This window comes from Myotis lucifugus, unplaced genomic scaffold (genome assembly GCF_000147115.1).
Source record: "Myotis lucifugus unplaced genomic scaffold, Myoluc2.0 scaffold_216, whole genome shotgun sequence".
NCBI lineage: Eukaryota > Metazoa > Chordata > Mammalia > Chiroptera > Vespertilionidae > Myotis > Myotis lucifugus.
In genome coordinates this window covers 1999711-2023279 of record NW_005871264.1, presented here as the reverse complement: position 1 = coordinate 2023279, position 23569 = coordinate 1999711, and the positions used below count along the sequence as shown (strand labels likewise).

At 36.3% G+C, this 23569-nt stretch overlaps 1 protein-coding gene across 5 annotated transcripts in view; it reads left to right on the top strand.

The window, feature by feature from the left end:
* Window positions 1–21812, top strand: part of SEC63 (SEC63 homolog, protein translocation regulator) — a 68011-nt gene extending 46199 nt beyond the window's left edge. For 3 of the 5 annotated variants that reach the window (XM_006098020.3, XM_023761775.1, XM_014463687.2), the window contains 8 exons: window positions 1813–1895; window positions 4475–4534; window positions 4730–4903; window positions 8707–8862; window positions 11445–11546; window positions 15017–15115; window positions 18452–18556; window positions 20743–21812. In XM_006098020.3, the coding sequence (XP_006098082.1) occupies window positions 1813–1895; window positions 4475–4534; window positions 4730–4903; window positions 8707–8862; window positions 11445–11546; window positions 15017–15115; window positions 18452–18556; window positions 20743–20886 (923 nt within the window). In that variant the 3' untranslated portion in view covers window positions 20887–21812. The remainder of the gene's footprint in view (window positions 1–1812; window positions 1896–4474; window positions 4535–4729; window positions 4904–8706; window positions 8863–11444; window positions 11547–15016; window positions 15116–18451; window positions 18557–20742) is intronic. The other 2 variants (XM_023761776.1, XM_014463685.2) reach the window with 2 other exon arrangements.
* The last annotated feature ends 1757 nt before the right edge of the window (window positions 21813–23569 follow it).

The window sequence follows — 23569 nt, the reverse complement described above, 5'->3', positions numbered from 1 at the left end:
TCATGTACATACAGCTTTGCAATCTTGATGAATATGTAGCCCAGATTTTGTTTGAGGTAATGGAGACTTCCAGAAGAAAGGATATTGTACCCTTTTTTGATGCCCAGCCATTGCACTTCACAGCCAGTAATTTAGATAGTAGTTATAGGTTGTTGGAGGCCATTCTTTTCCAACTGGTGGTGTGTCAGTGCAGACTAGAACAGAGTATGCTCATCTAAAGCTGTGTAAAATACACGTGACAAATTTAGAAAAACCTGGAGGCAGAAATGCATAGTGAAGAAAACATTTATAGATAAAATCTGTAGGAAAAAAAACAACACATTTGAATGCAGGATCATGTTTGGTAAGTTATATTAATTTTACTGTTAGTTTATTTTAATGTTATTTTAATATTAAAATTTATTTTATTATTAGACTTTTGGGACTGTGTGTGGCAAACATGGTTTTAAGAAATTAATTGCAGCCCACTGGTATGCTCGGTGGTTGAGCATTGACCTATGAACAAGGAGGTCATGGTTCAATTCCCAGTTAGGGCACATGCCGGGTTGTGGGCTCGATCCCCAGTGTGGGGTGTGCAGGAGGCAGCTGATGGATGATTCTCTCTCACCATTGATGTTTCTATCTCTCCCTCCCTCTCCCTTCCTCTCTGAAATCAATAAAAAAAAATAAATATAAAAGAAATTAATTGCAAAAACATTGCAAAATATAGTTTTAAATATCTTGAAGTTCTTCCCTTAAAAATTAAACCTTTTTATGTGGCATACTAGAGGCCTGGTGCATGATATTCATACACGGGGGGCGGGGGGGTTGTGTCTCTCAGCCCAGCCTGCACCCTGTCCAATCTGGGACCCATCGAGGGATGTCCGACTACCCGCTTAGGCCTCACCGGGATCAGGACTAAACAGGCAGTCGGACATCCCTCTCACAATCCAAGACTGCTGGCTCCCAACCGCTCGCCTGCCTGCTTGCCTGATTGCCCGATTGCCCCTAACCACTTCTGCCTGCCAGCCTGATCACCCCCTAACCACTCCCCTGCCAGCCTGATCGACACGTAACTGCTCTCCTGCCAGCCTGGTCGCCCCCAACTGCCCTCCCCTGCCAGCCCGGTCACCCCTAACTGCCCTCCCCTGCAGGCCTGGTTGCCTTCAACTGCCCTCCCTTTCAGGCCTGGTCCCTCCCCTGCTGGCCTGATCACCCACAACTGCCCTCCCCTGCCGGCCATCTTGTGGTGGCCATCTTTGACCACATGGGGGTGGCCATCTTGTGTGTTGGAGTGATGGCCAATTTGCATATTGCTCTTTTATTAGATAGGATAATACTAGTTTTAGTTTATTCTGATAGGCAGCACTGATCATACAGGTAAAATCTTGTGACTGTAAGGTTTGCACAATTCAATGGAGTAACATAACCCTATTTTTAATATCACTGTGAGAGAAAGCTATGGTATGGTAGTCCTCACATTATACTTTGTTTAAAAAAACACACCTGGGTTTGAAATGTGGCAGTGCCAGTTTAGCCATTATGTGACCTTAGGCATTTTACTTTATTTCTGAACCTTAGTTTCTTCTTTAAAGTAGAAGTAACAATAATCCTTCATAGAGCTAGTTCAAGGGTTTAAATGAGCACATTGCTGAAGGCATCTATTGGAGGGCCTTATACAAAGTAGGCAATCACATTATTTTTTTGAGTAAGTTTAAAATATAACATATTTGAAATACTGAAGTATCAACTTCATTTGGGTAGGTTAAGTTTTATAGTTTGCATTGACATAAAGCTTAATTTTTAACTCAAATTTTTTCTTTCATCTTACAGTATTGGATGATGAAGACAGCAACAACATCACAGTAGGATCCCTAGTTACAGTATTGGTTAAATTGACAAGGCAAACAATGGCAGTAAGTAGTCTATTTGTATTTTTATGTTTTAAGTTATGTGTTTATGTAACCAATGTCACCCTAATAAATATAAGGGGGAAAAAAGTTATGTATTAAGGTTTTTATATTTAATTTCTCATTTTAAGTTATATATTCTCAGATTAAAACTATTGAATAGCAAAATCTAATTTTGCAAGTTATGTTAGCTGTTTTGAAATTTTAAATTAACTCTCATAGTTTTTCATATGAGTTTTTACACAAGAAAACTTTGGGAAATGAATTAATTCTTCATGTGATGGTTTAATTCCTTATAAAACATTATAATAACGGTAATGTGGGTATAATTCTTAAATTTTTAAGTGCTATACAGAGTTTACTATTGATTATTGTTGAGAATTTCATCACCTATTCTTTTTCAGTCCATTCTTTAGAGCAGCGATCACCAACCTTTTGGACCTCACGGACCACCAGTAGTCCGCGGACCACCAGTTGGCGACCGCTGCTTTAGAGAATTTACTCCCTTTAAATTTTTTAAATAAAAAATTTAAAAATTATAATGAAAATACACAATTTTAATGTGAAAAATTCATGCTGTCTGAGAAAAAATTTGGGCACTGCAAAAAGTAAAGGAAGAAGTGAATATTACTTAAAATCCTACCCTTCTGGTATTATCAGTTTTGAAGCTCACCCCTTTAGATATCCTAATGCATGACTATCCATAAAGTTAATTTTTTTTTTTATAAAAATTACCCGAGGATATTTTTTCCATGGATTTTGAGAGAGAGAGAGAGAGAGACAGACAGACAGACAGAGAAACAGCAATGTGAGAGAAACACATCAATTGGTTGCCTCCTGCAGGCACCCTGATCAGGGCCAGAGATCAAACCTGCAACCCAGGCACATGCCCTTGACTGGGAATTTAACCTGCTGCCCTTGGTGCGCAGGCCAGTGCTCTAACCGCTTAGCACACTGGCCAGGGCTTAAATGATGTTTTTATCACAGATCCCTTCTCTCACTTCTCTCAGGAAACCCCTTGTCCGTCTCCAATGGCTAGAATTTAGTCTTGTGTATATCCTTTCATATGTTTCTGCATTGGTTCTATTTGTATTTACTACCTGGATCTTTACAGTGCACATATGTATATACATATATACTGGTATTTTTCTCATTCTTCTTTATTAAATGTGATCATATTAATATGTTTCCGCATCTTGTTTTTCTCAGTTTCTATTACATTTATGTTACTTCCCAAGTTATAACTTTAGTTATAATTTGTTTTTAATAGACTATAGTATTTCAACTCAGTTTATTCAACTAATGGTAGATTTTAGCCTGTTCTGCTCTGAGATCTGTGAGCATCTGTAGGAAACATTTGCTGCATTTAAACTCTATGACTAAAACCTCTGGTAGGAGAATCATCTTTTGTAGTAGGCTATATCAAATCAAAATATGTTGATTTTATAGTAGCAAGTGGTAAGGAAGCATTTGTGTTACAGATTCTGGATGAGAGGTGCCTTCTGGGAGAAGAGGAAACTAAGCTAGTGGTCAGGATTGGTTTTAGAATCCAAATTTATACTACCTACATACTTTGGGATTCCCAGCCTGAGAAATGAACAAAATATCGGCCTTGGGCTGTTGATACCTGGAATAACTGGTAGAAGAGAAAACAAAACTGCTTTGGAGGAAGGGAAAGAATCAAGTATTTATTGTTCAGTTTTTGTGTGAACTGTACCTCAGAGTAATTAAGAATTAAAACCCAGTAATAAATGAAGAAATGAACCAGAGATGATAGAATTAGATAAGAAGTTGGCAAATCTTTCTGTAAAGGTCCAATTAATAAATATTTTGTGTGATATAGCCCATGTAGTCTCTGTAGCAACTACTGAACTCACAAATGGGCATTGTGTTCCAATAAACTGTTTAAAAAGCAGACCCCTAAATTAGGCAAACAGTTTAGAGCCTAACAATTGTCATTGTTTATACTTGTTAGCTTTAATAATTTCAAGGAATTTATGAAACACAACCCACATCACTTGTCATCTTCTCGTGTAGATTCTTACTGGAATTTAAATGCTAAATGTACTGATTCTAAATGGATTGTATGGTGGATGGATGTCTTTAGGGTATGTGGATTTTCTTGGTGTTCCACTTCTTAGCTATAGACCCAGTGAGCAATATCACTGACAATAAAGAATAAACTAATATTTGTCTCATGAAGTTTTCATGTTGGAAAATAATGTAATATATTCAAATTTTCATAACATTAAAATAGTCATGTCTAATTACTATTAGAATAAAAGTGAAAATTTAAACTAAAATATTTTTGAGTTTATAATGAGTGTACATATCTTAAGTCATTGCATTTATAAATTTCAGTACAGTGTACTTTTCAAAAAATATTCAGTACAGATGTGAGATATTTCAGAAGGTAATGTCTGAAGTATCATTTAGTGATTGCTAATTTTCCTGTTCTCTCCCTCCCTCCACCCCCATTGTCACCAGTTTAAAAACTTACTGATGATATATTTGAAAGATTGTTTTGCTAACCTGAAAGATGAGTGCAGGTTGATAGATTATACTTTTCTTCTCGCTTCCTCTAGGAAGTATTTGAAAAGGAGCAGTCCATCTGCGCTGCAGAGGAACAGCCAGCAGAAGATGTGGTAAAAACTTGAGTTTTCTTACAGTTCTTTCCTGGTGATAGGAATGCTTTGTTTAATTTTCTGACTGATTTACATTTCTGTGGAAGAATCATTCAGTTTATGAAAACGTTTACTTTAGCCATTCCCATTTAAAAATTACCATGACTCCCAAATGAAACTATTGCTATAATTTCTGAGTGTGTATGTGATTTACAGCAAGGCGATACTAACAAGAACAAGACAAAAGGAGGATGGCAACAGAAGAGTAAAGGACCCAAGAAAACGACTAAATCAAAAAAAAAGAAAACTGTAAAAAAAAAACCTATACCTATTCCCTTATCACAATCAAAGCAACAGAAACAAAAGCAAGCAAATGGAGTCATTGGGAATGTAAGTTTATTATTGTTATTATATAATTATCTTTATTGAGGTATACTAAAATGTTCAAATCTTATGTGTGCAGCTCCTGAAATTTTATGTATGTATGTACTCATGATACCCAGATCCAGATATAAAACCTTACCACCGTCCTAGAAAGCTCCCCTGTGCCCATTTTCAATCAATGACCCTTCCGCCCACCTTTGTACTCTCCCCCCTATTCTGTTATTACCATAGATGAGTTTTGCCTGTTCTTAAACTTCATGTAAGTGGACTTACGTTTGGTTGCTTTGATTTAACATCATATTTGTGATACTCTATTGTATATAGCAGTAGTTCATTCTTTTGTGTGTGTGTGTGTGTGTGTGTGTGTGTGTGTGTTATTCCATTGCATGGATATACTACAATTTCTCTCTTCTGTAGTTGGTGGACATGTGGATTGTTTCTAGTTTTTGCCTATTATGAATAAAGGTGCTATGCTTATTCTTGTACATTTCATTTTGTGGACATTCATTTTTCTTGGATAGGTACCTAGCAGTGGAATTACTGGGTCATAAAATTGGTGTGTGTTTTAACTCATTGAAAGAATCTGTCTTCCAAAGTTGTACCATTTTATGCTCCTGCCAGCAAATAATGAGTTCATTTGTTCCACATCCTCACCAGTATTTGGTTTTACCAATCTTTTTTATAATTTTAACCACCTGTGGTAGATCTGTTGCAGTATCCCTGTGTGTGGTTTTTATTTGTATTTGCCAGATTAATGATATTGAGCACCTGTTCATATGCTTACTGGTCATTTTGGATATCCTCTTTTTCTATTGGGTTGTTTGTCTTCTTATGGAATTGTAGGATTCCTTTATACTAGATATTAGTCCTTTTTTACTCTTCATGGTAGCTTTTGGTGGGTCTTAATTTTAATGAAGTCTATTTCATCAGTCTTTTATGATTAGTTCTTTTGTGTCCTGTTTAAGACATTTCTGGCTATCCCAAGAACATGAAGATATTTTTGTTCTCTTTTAGAAGTATTATTATTTTACTTGTTATATTTAGCACTGTGATACATTTTTTTTTAAATATATTTTATTGATTTTTTACAGAGAGGAAGGGAGAGAGATAGAGGGTTAGAAACATCGATGAGAGAGAGACATCGATCAGCTGCCTCCTGCACATCTCCTACTGGGGATGTGCCCGCAACCCAGGTACATGCCCTTGACCGGAATCGAACCTGGGACCTTTCAGTCCACAGGCCGACGCTCTATCCACTGAGCCAAACCGGTTTTGGCTGTGATACATCTTGAATTAATTTTTGTGAGTAGTGTGAGATAGGGATTATGAACCAGTTATTCTAGCATCATCTGTTAAAAGGATCATCCTTTCTTGTCTGAATTGCAATGGTGATTTGTTTTAAAACAAATGGTTATAACAGTTTATGTGCAGATCTGTTTATGGACTCTTAAATCATTTCATTGGTTATTTGTCTATTCTTGTGCCAGTGCCACACTATCAATTAATTAATTATGGTGGTTTTATGTTGTCTTGAAATATGGTAGTGTAAGTCCTCAAACTCTTCACTTCTTCAGAATGTTCTTGACTACCATATTTAGATCCTTTGCATTTCCAGCTAAAACAATTTTCACCAAAAAAAAGAAAAAATTGTTTTAGTTGGAAATGCAAAGGATCTAAATATGGTAGTCAAGAACATTTTGAAGAAGTGAAGAGTTTGAAGACTTACACTACCATATTTCAAGACTTAACAATAAAACCACCATAATTAATTAATTGATAGTGTGGCATTGGCATAGAACAGTCATAGAGAACATGGCCCTGCCAGCACCTGGATTTCAGACTTCTAACCCCCAGAGCTGTAAGACAATAAACTTCTGCTGGTTTAAGCTACCAAAAAAAAAAAAAATCATTCTGCAATATTTAATTGTTGATGTATAGAAATAGTTATTTTCTAAATATTGACCTTATATCAAAGAGTCTTGATGAATTGACAGTAATTCTCACCATTTGTAGATGTTTTTAAAAAGATTTTCTATGTATACAATTATGCCATCTGGAAATAACAGTTTAGCTTTTTTTTCTTTTTAAATCTGTATACTCTTCCTTTTTCTGTTAACATACTGGCTAGAACTTTCAGTGTAATGTGGATTAGAAGTGAAGATGGTTATCCATGTCTTATTGATCTCGGGGAGAAAGCAAACATTATTTCATATTAAATGTGATGTTAGCTCTAGAGTTTTTGTAGACATCCTTTATCATTTTAAGAAAGTGTTCCCCTCTCTTTCCATGCTGAGAATTTTTATGAACAGATACTGAATTGTATTAAATGCTTTTTAAACTCCATCTAATGAGACAATTTTATGATTTTTTTCCTTCCTGTTAATATGGTGAATTATATTGACGTGTTAAAAATTTTTAAACCATCATTGCATTACTGGAACAAATCTCATTTGTCATAACATAGTATCCTTTTTTTATATTTACCTGGATTTGATAATATTTGTTTAGGATTTCTAAATCTGTTTTTATGAAAAAATATTGGTTTATCATTCTCCTTTCTTGTAATATCCTTCATATGTTTTGTATTGGGTTTACCTCATTAAACAAGTTAGGAAGTAGTTTATCTTTCTTTTTCCTGGAAGAGTATATGTAAGATTGGATTTGTTTCTTTCTTATTTGGAAGAATTATCTAGAGAAGCCATCTGGGTTTAGTTATAGAGTTCTTATCCTCAAAATATTCTACTTTTTTCTTATATCAATTTTCAAAATTGTGTTTTTCAAGGAATTTATCCATTTCTTCTTGAGTTATCAACTTTATTGACATAAAGCTAATAATAATATCCTTAATTTTTAATGTCTTTTGGATCTGTAGTTATGTCTCTTATTCCTAATGTTGGTAATTTGTATTTTTTATCTGTTTTCCCTCTGGTCAGTTAGTCTTGCCTAATAATGCCTATCAATTTTATTTATTTACTATTATTTTAAAGAGAACTTTGGTTTTCTTTCTGAAAAATACAAAATTATCACTGTGATATATTGCCAACTCTCATTTATCTGTATTTGAATTATTCATGTTATGGATTATCCAAGGAAAATTTTTTTGTAAGTCTTTCTTTTTAAAAAAAACTTTTATTATTGAAAGTATTACACATATCCCCTGTAGTTTCCCATTGACCCCTTCTAGCATGCCCCTGCTTCCCACTTATCAATTTTATTAATATTTTCAAAGAACTAACTTGGTTTTGTTTGGGTTTCCCCTCTGTATATCTGCTTCCTCTTTCATTGATTTCTGATCTGTTTTATTTATACTTTTTTTGCGTTTAATTTTGCTGTTCTTTTTTTTGCTTCTTGAAATAGACTAGTAAGTATTTTGTTTGGGATATTAGCTTTCCTTACCGCATTATACTCTATCAGTTATAGAAGATAATATTGAACTATCAAAACAGTACTTTTCTATAAACTTCCTATTTTCCCTCTTCAAATAAATATATTGCGTAATATATGTTTTTGAAGTATGAGCCATCTTAGCCATTGTGGTAGTATACTTTGCAAATAGGAATAAAATATTTTTATTTTACAAAGTATGAAAAATGAATAAAATTACTAACAATAGACAGATAAGCCAAATGTTAAAGCCTTTCAGCCTGACTCCCACATATTTATAAATAAGAATGTTTATAATTCTCTAAAATTCTACAGAAGTAGTGAAATTGTGATTTGAGCTTATATTAAATAAGTGACATTCAGGGACTCAGAGTCATATAGTCATTGAGACATTCAGGACCTTTGTGTTTGCTTTTTCCTTTTAGGAAGCTGCAGTAAAGGAAGATGAAGAAGAAGTTTCTGACAAAGGCAGTGATTCTGAAGAAGAAGAAAATAGAGACTCCCAGAGTGAAAAAGAGGATGGTAGTGACAGAGACTCCGATAGAGAGCAAGATGAAAAACAAAACAAAGATGATGAAGCAGTAAGACTTAGGGGTTTAAATAATTGGAATTATAACTCTGATGATAATTTTGGTTTTTGTTATTGTTTATTTGCTTGTTTCTTTGCTTGTCAGTTTGCTTCCAGTATATTTTATAATCCTGTATTGTTTTTTAGGAATATATTTGAGGAATAGTGGTCAGAATTATAAAGAAAATAGTTTCTAACAAGGATTGGAAATGCTAATTTTCTTGCTATTTTTCAAAATATTTTTATTGATTTCAGAGAGAGGGATAGATAAAAACATCTTGGCTGCCTCCTGCACACCCTCTACTGGGGATTGAGCTTGCAACTCAGGCATGTGCCCTGACCGGGAATAGAACCAGTGACCTTCTGTGGGACAATGCTCAACCAACTGAGTAACACCAGCTGGCTAATTTTCTTAAAGTTTAGATTGCTAAGTAGATTAGGATCCGGGTCTGAGGTGACGTCAGTTCAGTTTCTTAAAGCAGTTTTCAGTTCTAGAGATGACTGGAAGTATGAGTAAAGAAAAGTGGGTATGAAATAGGTAGCAGTTACTGGGAGAGTCTCTCAAAAGTTCAATGTAGTGGTTAGGGTAAAGAAAGATTACTGTGAATTCTAATGTCAAGAGGTGGTTAAGGGAAATGCTAACATTTTTTAGAAAGCCACCTTATTTCTCGAGGTATATTAGACATTAAGAGAAGGAGCTTCTTAATAAGATTGTGAAGTTACAGAGAATAGAAAAAAAATCTCATGGCATTGCATTAAGTTGCATATGATTTATGGGAGGACAATAGAAAAAGAATATTTGGCGGACAAATAATGGTCATTACAAATTCCCTGTAAATGATCTCTAATTGATCAGCTGTTTTCTTTATGTCTGTGTTGTTCTTTTTGACTGAGCCATTTATCTAAAATAAGTCGTTTAGGAGAGAAAAAGAGATTCCCTGAATAATCTGTGAGGCAAAAGCAGAGTCGAAAAAAGAGGAAAAGGTAAAGGGCAAGGATGAAAGTAAAGGAAATAATGTACCTGCTCTTGGGAGTGGTGGGGGGAAAAATAAGGATGATTGTTTTTAAAAAATATATATTTTTATTGATTTCAGAGAGGAAGGGAGAGAGAGAGAGAGAGAAACAGAGACATTAATGATGAGAGAACCATTGATCGGCTGCCTCCCGCATGCCCCCCACTGGTGACCAAGCCCTCAACCCAAGCATGTGCCCCGACCGGGAATCAAACCATGACCCCTAGTTCACAGGTCGACACTCAACCACTGAGCCAGCAGGCTGGGCCATACTTTGGGAATTAAGCTGATAGTCAGAAAATTAAAACCTATCAAATTATCCCCAGCCTTGCTTTGAGAAAGAGTTTACATATTCCTTTCTGAGTCTATTAGGGTTAGAAGAGTAGATTCTTAGGATTCAAGTCTCTTCAGATGACCAAAAATACATTCATTCAATTGACAAAAATTATACAAATAACAAATAATTATTCATTATCTGTCATATTCCAAGCACTGCATGAGATGACAGGAGGGCAAAGCCAAATGTGAAACAGTTTCTGCCCTTGAATGATAGTAGGGTAGTGGGCAAGGCAGTAAACAAAACATTAGAGTACAAAAGAATATGCACATTTAGAGCAGGGTGCAGTTATAGCACCAAGGAGAGAGCAGAGGGAAATTGGTGGAATTTAGGGACTTATACTTCAGGCTTTAGATCAGCGATTCTCAACCTGTGGGTCGAGACCCCTTTGGGGATCGAATGACCCTTTCACAGGGGTCGCCTAAGACCATCAGAAAACACATATATAATTACATATTGTTTTTGTGATTAATCACTATGCTTTAATTATGTTCAATTTGTAACAATGAAAATACATCCTGCATATCAGATATTTACATTACAATTCATAACAGTAGCAAAATTACAGTTATGAAGTAGCAACGAAAATAATTTTATGGTTGGGGTCACCACAACATGAGGAACTGTATTAAAGGGTCGTGGCATTAGGAAGGTTGAGAACCACTGCTTTAGATGCTCCTGAAAGAATAATGAGTAGGAATTTGTCAGGTAGAGAAAGAGGAAAACAAAAATGGAAACAGGGTTTAGGAGAAGTGAAATAGCTCTGTGAGTTCAGAGAAGTCTAGGTAGTTTGAAATGACTGTAGTAAAGAGTGCAAGGAGGAAGGCAGTGATTGGAGACTGGAGAGATGGGCCAGGTCAGATTGTGAATGGAACTGTGGTCATGCTAAACAGGTTAGATTTGATTCATGAAAAGTAGTGTAAGTTTTGAGCAGGGACATGATCAGATTGGTGGGACTGAACTTAGCAGTAGTTAGCATTTTCAGGAATAATCCTATATAATAAAAGGCTAATATGCAAATTGTCCCCTCAACCAGGAGTTAAACTAGGGGGCGAGGCCGGCTGGCCAACCGCCTGTGGCCCCTCCCCCCGGACAGCCTGGGCCGATCCCAGCCTGACTGGGGCGGGCTGGCCAGACCCCACCTGTGCATGAATTCGTGCCCCGGGCTTCTAGTATAGAATAAGATGGAAGCTCCTCAAAATGATTGAAAACATACTTGATTTCATTTAATTTTTATTTTACTAGGAGTGGCAAGAATTACAACAAAGTATACAGCGAAAGGAAAGAGCTCTACTGGAAACCAAATCAAAGATAACACATCCTGTTTATAGTCTTTACTTTCCCGAGGTGAGTTACACATGGCCTAGTGTTTTCCTTATTCCATTCACTTTCTCTTCATATATTCTCAGTTGCCATTTATCCTTTTGTGGTGGGTACTGGCTCAGATGTGCTAAATGCGGTCTGTTCTTGATAGGCCTCATTTCTGAAGCATATATTTCTTTTTTTTAACGTATGTTTTTATTGATTATAGAGAGAGAAAGGGAGAGGGAGAGAGAGAGAGAAACATTAATGATGAGAGAGAATCATCGATCGGCCGCCTCCTGCACACCTCCTATTGGGGATCAAGCCCAGACCCCAGGCATGTGCCCTGATAGGGTATTGAACCATGAAGGATATATCTCTATATGAATTATGTGTTTAAAAAGAGGATTGTTAACTTTTTAAGAATTTTTGTGGTTCTCTGTGCGTGTGTGCAGATTACTAAGGGTTGTGTTTTATGATTTCTCATTAGCAGTTCAGGCAGCTACTCATACAAATGCATATTTTGGCTCTAGCTAGGTGGCTATTGTGAATCTTTCACTTCTGTCAAGTTTTAAATAGGATGAAAGTTCTTAAACTTTTCCCATGGGCTTTCTTTGTGAGTCCTGTACTGGCATCCTAGAGCTACTAAACTTGCTGTGGTCCCAGTAATTGCCTCAGACTTTGGCAGTTGTGGGACCAGCTAAAGGTCAGTAATTATGAGCGTGGCTGAGCCTCTGGCTCAGGTCAGGTCATTGCAATGCTGCTTGTTCCCTTGTCCTTGTTTACTTTGTGCTTGTGGGCTGCTCAACTTTTGATCTCCTTTATAGGCTATATTTGTCTTTCAAATGAATGGGATTTGCTTGACATTTCACTTCTGTGGATGATTCTGTCTGTGGCTAGAGGTTAAGAACTAGTTGCCTCAGTTCAGGGAAGCTGTTCTGCAGATTGCCTCACAGCTTTGTCATAGAACCTATGTTTACCACTCATGTTTGGCAGGTGATTTCATGTATCACTCTGCTTTCTGCTCTGTCAATGCAGAGTTGCTGGGAGCTGCTGAAAGCAAATTCCTAAGTAATTTGGCTTTCCTAATAATTAATGAGTCGCTCTGACAGACTTTTGTTGTGACTTGGTGAGACGTCAGCCCAGGATTCCATCTTAATGCACACGCTGATCCATGGCATGTCCTGAACATTAGCCCATCTGTTAGGGGCATTTTTCCCATTGCATTGGTCGTCTGCCAACCACAGGGCTCCTGAAATCAAGCAAATAAGTTCACTCAGTGATTTATTTTTAAAAGTGCCATGGGATTCTTTAAGCTGCATAATTTTTATCCTTGTAACAGTTTCATTTTAGACCATGCTTAGTTAACAGGCAAAATATTCATTCACTTTCTTAGAACATTTTAGCAGTAAAAATACCTTTTCCCAATATAATCTGCATCTGCATGTTAAGCATCTCAAAGTACCATTTATCAGATACTATTTATTTAGGACTTTTCTAATGTTTACCTGTCTACTTCCCAAGTATCTACACAACTACCCTAACTACCACACTACCCACTTAAAGATTTATATTAATAATTGACTTTCATGTTATTGAAACTCATTTACTATATTTATATTTAATATGTTAAGAATGGTTGGGAATCATACACAACAGAAAAACAATTTTGTTTAACGTACAAATAACTCTGGGTAGAGCATCTTTTCCACTTTCACCATGTGCATCAGAGTTTAGGCACAGGTGCCATGCCACAGATTGATATTCCCATGCTTCTTAATAAATATTCTGGAATGAGTCTCGTTTTAATAAGTAGCCTGGGAGAAGGGAGGGAGAGGCATTCTCCAAGTGGAGAAGTAAAGAAGAAATGCATGTTCTTGAACATATCGCTGTGCTTCCTATGTTACATGCATGTTCTGACTGTGAAATGTCACAACTACCTAAATAACAGAGGCCTTTACCTCACTTCACTAATAATCATAACTTATTTATTGCTATCTTTATGCTAGACATTCTAACATATTTTACTTGTATGATCTCAGTTCATCTTTACTACACAGCCTGAGGTAGGCACTCATCATTGAACAGAAGAGAAAAGCAATGGTTAGAGGAATGAAATAATCCAGGCCTGTGTGGCTTTAAAACATAATTGGCAAACTGCAGCATGCAGACAGATCTGCTTCCCTCCCGCTCTTGTGAATGAAGTTTTATTGTAAATGTTTTACTGGAACACAGCCACATTCATTCTTGTCCTGCTACAATGGCAGAGTTGAGTAGTTAAAACAGACTCTATGGCCCACAAAGCCCAGGTATTAATACTCCACTTTCAGGCAATTATGTTTTTACCCACTTTGTGTGTGCAAAACACACAGATAAACTTATATAGATACACATATCCTGTTGTGGTCGTCCTAACCCTCAGGTTAAGCTGAGGTTGGGCTGATCATGTAACATGTACTTGTGATTTATTTATTCTGCTTATTAATGTTGTATTACTTTTTTAAAATTGCTTTTAAGTCATTTAAACAAAAGAGCTTTTAATTTTAATGCCTCACGGTTAAAATAAAATGGGAAGTGCAAGTGATTTTAGCTTAAACACAAACATTTTTCCTATGAAACTTCAGTAAAAAGTTATTTTTTTAACCTTCTTTTGATGATTATTTAGAATAGTCTGTTGTTGTTTTGGTTAAGTATTTAGAATATTCTAGAGTTAGTTTTATTGTTGGCTCCAAAACATTTTTTAAGCTATTTTATAAAGATATCTGTCCTAAGCAGATGACTAAACAACCACTGATGTACTGTAATGTAGTGATGGTAACAAGCAGACTGGAGTTCAGTGCTTCCAGGCTGCTTCGTCATCTGTTTTTTGGTTTTTTTTTAGTTTTTCTGTCTCCGTTGGTTCTCCCTGATGTCCCTGCTGTGCTTTCTGGTGACAGGTGTTTTTGTTTTGTTTTTAACCAGCTCCTTTTCTGTTTCTAATCTTTTATGAAGTACACCTAAAAATGCTGAACTTATTAATATAAAAATCATGTGCAGTGAAAGGTATAGACTCTTAGATTTCAAGATGGTCTCTTATGAGTAATGTGTTTCAATTTATTGATTTCTCATTTGGTTGCCCAAGTCTCTTCCACTCCTACTTTCTGGCTTTTGCTTATTACTAGCTGAGATTACTAAGATTATTTGCTAGATGCTATTGTAATAGTTTATACTGTTTTCTTTTTTTAGAATATCTTCTTTTTTAGTTTTCTTAAGGTTAATCAGGGGTTTTTAATACAGAGGCCCATTGATAGGGCCTAAGGGGCCATTGGAAACCCCAAAGTTCGATACAAAATTCTTTTGGAGAGCAGATCTACAAATGGATAAGAAAAATTTATTTGTTCAGTAAATATTTCTTATACATCTATTTGGTACAGTACAGCAGTGACTAAAACAAGGATAATACCTCTTAATTGAAACAAGGCAAAACTGTTTCTCTAGTTCTTTCTGATGATTTATACTCTTTTTTTCGTTTGCAGGAAAAACAAGAATGGTGGTGGCTTTATATTGCAGATAGGAAGGAGCAGACACTAATATCTATGCCATATCATGTGTGTACACTGAAAGATACAGAAGAGGTAACTGTCCAACAATAGTATTTTAGTTTTTACAAATGTACAGCATCTCATCATCATGCTGCTTCATAAAATTTGTTTTTAGAAAACAGTTTATCATATTTGGCTTACTGCATTTTAAGACATTTTAAACTATTCTCTGATGTCTCCTGCGGGAGGTCATTTAAAATTTATAAAGTTTGAATGGCTAAGGTAGGCAACTTGGTCAGTCTTTGAAAAAACTTGTTTTCAACTTATTTTTGGAGATTTTCACCGTGTCTAAGAACATATGCCTTTCCTTCTCTCTAGAATTTCATTGCATTGTACAAAAATGTATGGTTAGTGCTAAGTTATATACTTTTCCTAAAAATGTAAGAATGGGTGATTAGATTTTTAGTGTGGAATTTTTGATTATGTGGCATTGGCCACTGTTGTGATGAACATATTTTACCCCTTGGGAACACTTTTCTTCTTTATTCTTGTTTTTTTCCTACTCCTCACCCAAGGAGTGAGGATATTTTTCCCATTGCTTTTTAGAGAGTAGAAGGGAGGGCAGAGGGGGATAGAGAGAGGAAAGAGTAACATCGATGTGAGAGAGACACAGCGATTGGTTGCCTCCTGCACACACCTTGACTGGGGTCTGGGATTGAACCTGCAACTCAGGTATGTGCCCTTGACTGGGAATCAAACCTGGGACCCTTTAGTGCATGGGCTGAAGCTCTAACCACTGAACCACGTGAGCTAGGGCTAGTTTTGTTTTTAAATTCAGGATCCAATCAAGGATCACGTATTACATTTGGTTGCCATTCTTCTTTAGAACACTTCCTTGGCCTTTTTCTTTTTCAATTTTTCATGCCATTGATATTTTTGAAGAGTCTAGGCAAGGCATTTTGTAGAATATTCCTTTGTTTGAATTTGTCTCATTAGTTACTCATGGTTGTATTCATCTTAAATATTTTTGACCAAAATACTACACAGATGCTGTAACCTTAGTGCATTACATCAAGGGCATAAATGTAACAGCTCTTCCCATATTGCTGATATTATGGTTGATCATTTAGTTAAAGCTTTTCTCTCTTGTGAAAGCTATTTTTTTCCCCCTAACCTAGGGAGGCAGGGGAGGTGATACTTGGGTACCAGGTGACTATCCTGTTCTTCAACAATCTCTTAGCCACTCATTTTAGCATACATTGATGATTCTTGCCTGCATCAATTTTTACTCTGCTGGTTGTATTCAGTGTAGTTTTAATGAGTGAGTCTGAAGGTTTTAATGAGTGAGTCTGAAGATTGAAAATCAGGGTGTTTGAATTGTATTTCATTTTGTATCTGTTTGTGACTATTGTTCTTGTTGGTTTTAGATTTTTTTTTAATGTTAAGAAACAGCCCTTTGTTATATGTATAGCAAATGTTTCTCCCCAGTTTGTTTTACTATTATGATTGTTTTTACCAAGCAAAATTATACATATTTGCTTATCCATTTATTTATTTGGAGTTTTTTTAATATTGTGATTAAGTAATTTTTCTTTTATGATTTTTAGGTTTTTGTATTTTAGTTGTTAGGAAGACCAAACTGTGAGATCAATAAAAAAAGAGATTCTCCCATCATATTTTTCTAGTTTGTATTAATGTCATATTTTTAAAAATTTTAAAAATAATAATTAAGTTGACTTTTAGAGAAAAAGAGAGAGGGAGAGAGAGACATAGACATCAGTTTGTTGTTTCGTTTATTTAAGCATTCATTGGTTGATTCTTGTATGTGCCTTGATAGGAAGTCAAACCCACAACCTTGATGTATCCTCACGATGCTCTAACCAACTAAGCTACCCAGTTGGGGCTTAATGGCATATTGTAATACATAATCTTGCCTACAGAATCTGAATTTTGGAGATTGGAGGCAGATAACCAGAAATTCCAAATGTTATCTTAAATATGTATTCTTCCTTTGTCCAAGTAGAATTAAAACTTCTAAGACTTTGTAACTCTGTATTTGAAGTTTATGATTTGATAGGAAATAAAATATCTTCTTGACCTTTTAAGGCATTGGGCATTTGTAAAGGAAAAACACAACTTCTCCTGTGTTTCTGCTTTACTCAATCACATTACTAACAACCTCACAACACTTCTGACACAGATGTGTGGTTTGCCCCCCACACCAAGCAATTCTCTGTCATGCCAGCTGAGTGTCCTTCAGTTTAACTAAATGCTGCCAGTATAGCTGGATAGTGTCAGATCTCACCAGCTAAGATCAGTCCCACAAGACTGCTGTCCCCCACTTTCCCACTTCAGGTGCCTCTCACAAGTCCTAGGTTGTCACCTGTACTTCTCACCAAATGGCTAAAAATCAGGGTCCCATGACTCCCTCCCTGGATTCAGTAATTTTCCAGAATGGCTCACAGAACTCAAGGAAACACGTGTACCATTTTGTTATAAAAGAATATGATAAAGAATATAAATGAACATCCGTATGCAAGAGATAGATAAGAAAGGTATGTGGGAAGGGGCATGGAGCTGTCATGCTCTTTTTGAGTATACACTCTCCCAGCACCTCCATGTGTTGACAATCTCGGAAGCTCCCCTGAACCCCTTGTTAGGGAATTTTTATGGAGGCTTCATCATATAGGTTGTGATTGATCATTAACTCAATTTCCAGCCCTTCTCTGGAGAATGGGGTGGGGGACTGAAAGTTCCAAGCTTCTCTAATCATGGCTTGTCTTCCTGGTGACCAGTTCTTATCTAGGAGTCCACCAGGAGTCACCTCATTCGAATAAAACATTCCTATCACCCAGGAAATTTCAAAGGATTTACGAACCAGGGTCAGAGAGCAAATATTAGAACAAAAGATTCTCCTAGTGTGCTTGTCACTTAGAAAGTTAGAGGGATTTGAGGAGCTCTGTGCCAGGAACCAACAGCAGGGACCAATATATATATATTCTATTATTTCACAGCATTTATCTTAGAAATAAGTAAATTTGGCAAGAATTATTACCTTTCTGGTGAAGTCTATTTTATTTCAACATTTCATTTTACTTTTATACCTTACCTGCTTCATTTCTTCAAGTTGTCAGGGTGTGATGGTCAACAAAGAACTTTGTTGCTTTAAATATACTTTCTTAAATTATGGTGATACAAATTAACCCTATTGATTCTGCCTAATTTTATTTCCTTTTGTATAGTATATATAATGTATGACATAAGTATCATATACATATTTGCCGTTGTTAGAACTTTTGTAGCATTTGTTAGGCTGTCATCTGAGTAAACACCTAGCTATTAAATACTCTGGTGAAGGAATTTCAGGAGTGCTGTGGTGTTTTTTCCACTCCTCAAGATACAGATTTTAAGTGCTAATTTTTCTTCCAGGTAGAACTGAAGTTTCCTGCACCGGGTAAGCCTGGAAATTATCAGTATACAGTGTTTTTGAGATCAGACTCCTATATGGGTTTGGATCAGATAAAACCTTTGAAGGTAAGAATAGTGACTCTTCAGTAAATGTGGTTATCTATTTGAAGAAGTGCTTAATATACTAGGGAAGCATTTCTAGTTTTAAAATGTAGAGTAATGGAAAAAGAGTTCATCTCATACTTTATATATGATACATTTGATGGACTGTTCTTTCAGTAATAAACCAAATTTGTTGAGTTAAAGGGGTGTTAACAATTTAGAATCTTAGATATAAATTACTGTAATAATTTAGAATCTTGACTATAAATTACTTAAGTGATACCTTTTAATGTGCTGTAACTTTATAGGGGTTCTGTTTTCTTTAGAAAAGGATAATGTGTTTTCCCACAGATTCTCTTGGCCTGTTTATTAATTTTTCTTTCTTTTAAGGAGATTATTTAGGTTACTGTAATAGGGAAAAGGTTCATTTTATCAAAAGGAAGGGGCTCTCGATAAACAAGGTGTCATCCTCAAGTTTTATGGGGTCATGAGGAAAGATGGAGATGGTCCTGCCTTGGCATTTAAGAGGGCAGAGGATCCTTTACACTTTGTCATCTCCCAGAACACAAAAGAATGGGGAAATTTCTCAACTGGTGTTGCTCAGATAAAGGTCAACGTTGTCAAAATAAAGTATGTAAAACATTTAGCACAGAGACTTAGAGCTCATAGTGGGGACTTCTAAGTGACAACAGTTGTTTAGAATAAACAGAAGAGTAAAAGCTACCCTTTAAAGACCCCGTCGCTAGGAGTTTCCTCATGGACAGCTGTTCCATATTCATTTTTTTGAATATTTATTCTAGTTCTGTGAAATATGCCATTGGTATCTTGATAGGAATTGCATTGAATCTATAGATTTCTTTGGGTAGTATGGACATTTTAATGATGTTAATTCTTCCTATTTATGAACATAGTATATGCTTCCACTTATTTGTATCTTTTTCAGTTTCTTTCTTCAGTGTCTTATAATTTTCTGAGTCAGGTCTTTTACATCCTTGGTTAAATTTATTCCTAGGTTTTTTATTTTTTTTATGCAATTGTAAATGGGGTTGTTTTCTTAGTTTCCCTTTCTGATGGTTCATTATTGGTATATAAAAATGCTGTTTATTAATTTTGAAAGTAATTTATTCTTTAGCATTTTAGAGCATATACTCTGTGTAAGTGTCATTTGAACCACACTACCCTTAGTGTTTACTATTTCGCTGCAGGATTTTTGTGAAAGCATTCTATTGGCTTAGGAAGATTGTGCTACAGTATCATTTCATGTGGACTGGCATCCCAGAGTAAAGGGAGCCAGTAAAGGCACACCTCTTTTCCCACAAGGGTACCATATGTCTTTCCCTTGGCTGTAGAATTTTGCTTCACGAGTCTGGAGGCTACAAAATAACCTCTTTGAAAGTCACATTTGAGTTTTTTTCCCTCAGCAGAAGACATGAAGACATCACTCATTGTTCTTGCTCAGGAATTACAATTATTAATCTTTCATGCCACAGAATAAATAGTATAGTTTCTATAAAATCAAACTATCAAACAGAAATTTAACTACATTTACATGTTAGTAGATTTACCTTCTTATTTCTGGGATGAATGTCTGTTCTAAATAAATACTTCAAATTTAGAGTTATGACCATAAAATCTAGTCCTATATAATAAAAGCCTAATGTGCTAAGTGTCCGGTCGTCCGGTCATTCGTTCAACCAATCAAAGCGTAATATGCTAATGATATGCTAAGGCCGCTCAACCTCTGGCTATGCCATGCACTGACCACCAGGGGGCAGACAGTCGACTGGTCGATCAGTTGCTATGATGTCCACTGACCACCAGGATGCACACGCTCTGACTGGTAGTTTAGCTTGCTGCTGGGGTCCGGCTGATCGGGATTGAGCGAGACAGGCTGGACACGCTCTGGAGCTCTCCCACGGTCCCTCCCCAGCTGGCCAACTTCCTACGTTCCTCTCTGGCCCTGATCGTGCACCGGTGGGGTCCCTCGGCCTGGCCTGTGCCCTCTCGCAATCCAGAACCCCTTGGGGGATGTCGGAGAGCCGGTTTTGGCCCAGTCCCACAGGCCAGGCCGAGGAATCCCACTGGTGCATGAATTCATGCACTGGGCCTCTAGTTATTTATAACTGCTTTGGTCAAAGAAAACCTTTTTTTTTTTTAATCAGTGATATCTATCAACATTTCTGTTGTCTACATTTAATTCTTCTTTATAGTTGGAAGTTCATGAGGCTAAGCCTGTGCCAGAAAATCATCCACAGTGGGATACAGCAATAGAGGGGGATGAAGACCAGGAGGACAGCGAGGGCTTTGAAGATAGCTTTGAGGAAGAGGAAGAAGAAGAGGAAGATGATGACTAAGCAAGACTACAAATGGACCATATTTGCACATGTTCGCAATTTTTTGCTGTTTTGGAAGTGTATAATAAACCAGAAACAGTGCAGAACTGATGTTGAGGGAGGTATTCTTTCCTAGAAATGGATGCATAATATAACATAGGCAGTGCTGGTGCCTTGGTACAGTCTGAAAAATGCTTAAGGCTTGTTAAAGCCTTTCAAGTATGGGAGGGTGCATTTACTTCATCTGCAAATGATAATAAACCCTTTGTTATAATGTCCAGAAGTGTGGGCTATGTGTTATCTGATCAATTTATGGTCCCAGTAAAAGAAAAAGTACAAGAAAACAGTCTATAAATGAGCAACTTCTTTGTTCAGTTTTAGTTTTAGCAAACAAAGTATGATAAACATCACAACTGTTTTAAGTAACATCTGCTCAAGTTTTCATCTTGGTAAGCGCTATCATTTATTGACATTTTGCAGTGATACAAGATTATTTATCACAGTTCCATTTATAGCTTTAAACTTTTTATTTTTAGCTGTCATCATCATAAGTTGGCATTCTCTCACATTCCACATTAAATAGAGGGCTACATTTTGGGATTTTCCTTTCTTAATTTCCCAGAGTTAATAGACAGATTATTAAAATGGCTTTTAATGGCTTAAAACATTTTTAAGCCTCTGTTTGAGCAGATCAATGCAGGATCTAGTTCTTTTATAAGCTATAGATCTAAAAATGATTGTGGGACCATATGTTCTCTGATGTGGTGACTTACGTTATTAAACCTTTTTTTAAAGGTTCATTATAAAAGCTGAAACACATTCATAGCTTTTAATCTACCTGATTCTATCACAAGCCTTTTAAGGAAAAAAATATATAAATGCAGAGGAGGCATTTTTTGTATTCATTTTGGACTCCTGTCAATAAAATAGAAGTTTGACTCATTTTACGTTTGTAATGGTGTGTGTCTTTTTACTCCCAGAGAAAGGATATAATAGGATAATTCTTTTATTTTCCAACTAAAAATTTAATATTGTACATTACTGCTGAAGTGACTGCTCTTTCTATATACCATAGAAAAACCCACGAATGGGAGGACTTTCCCTCTCACACTACATCCTAGAAGGAGAATGCTCATAAAGAGTAGGAATGTATACGTGATGAATCGTTCAAGTAAGATGAATATTTTCATGACTAGGTATGGAGGCAGCATAAGTTTCTAATATTATAGGACTGATTGTAATAATACTCTCCTATCAAAATCTTCATAGGCCAAAGTACTATCGGAATACTAACTTGTGACCTTGTGTATTTAAAAGTTTGCCACTTTCCATGCAGAATTAGTACTGGTATTTTGTTACTGCAGTAATTGGAAATAAAACTTGAAAATTACCAGAAACATGAATGTTTTTTGGGGTTCTAAATTGAGGATGTAGTCTTTTCTGAGATACAGTGAAAGTAGTTTTTCCATTGGAACTTTCATCACCTGTTTTTCATTTTAAAGGTGTGAGACCCTTCCTTGGCAGGCAGGAGTGCCATTGAGGATTTGTTTCATTTTACAAGTCAGGAGTGGGTTTAATTTTTGAGTCAGGTTTTACTGGGAAGCTTCGGTGGCAGGGGAGGCAGCTGGTGGTGGTGGAAGGGAGTGAGCCAGCCTGTAGCATCAGTGAAAGGGGAGGCTAGAGAACGCGTGTGGTGTGAAGGCAAAGTGAGAAAACCAAACAGTGTGTAACATGCATAGGTCATGGTTCTCGTGAAAAATTCTTCCAAGAAAGGAATTTCTATTCTATTGGCTATTTTCTCTTAAAGAGGCTTTATCAGTTTATTGAAATAACTGGCTTCTTTCTGTTTGACTCTAGTAAGGATGATTTCACAACCCAGTAACTCCCCACAGTGCTGACCACAACAGCATCACCTCAACCCACTGCTCGATTTTCCTTTGCCCTTCGGGTGATATACAGGGTGGGGCAAAAGTAGGCTTACAGCTGTTCATATGGAAAATAATGCAATAATTAATAAATAATACAATAATAAACTCTGTTTCTTGTACTCACGACTATAAACCTACTTTTGCCGCACCCTGTATGTGTACTTCCCAATAAAATAAGTACATTTTTCTCTAATGAGTACATTAAACTCTTTCCATACCACAGTAATGAAAGGCTTGAGCCTTCGGGTTATGGTTCATCTTTCCAGCAAGTCTGGAAACTGCATCCCATTTTTCTTTCCCTTAACTGAGATTTACTAGTGAGAACTGACTTAAATGTACCCTGGTTTGCATTTAATCTAATGGAAACCCTTATTGAGTGTAGTTCCTGTTTTTGTTCCCATCAAGAAAGTGACATTTTGTCATCAGGATACATGAACATATAGATGAAAACTGTGGGTATACAAAGTGAAACATTATGAAATTAAGTTGCATAATATTTTTATCTTTGTAATTGGTGAAGTTCCTATTAAAACAAAAAACTCTCCCAAGGGGAAACCACAATTAAAAGTCTAGCAGTTGTAAATGTTAGGGTTATAAAACTTGAGGCCCCACGCTGTCTTCTATGTGCATAACTCAATCTCAAAGTCAGATGTTCATGTCCTTTAAATTTTTTGGTCAGTTTTTAAAAATTAAGGGCACATTGAATGAGGTTGTATAGAATAAATGTTCTGTTGTGTTTCAGCTTGCATTGAGAGGTGAAGCACCAGCCTGTTGAT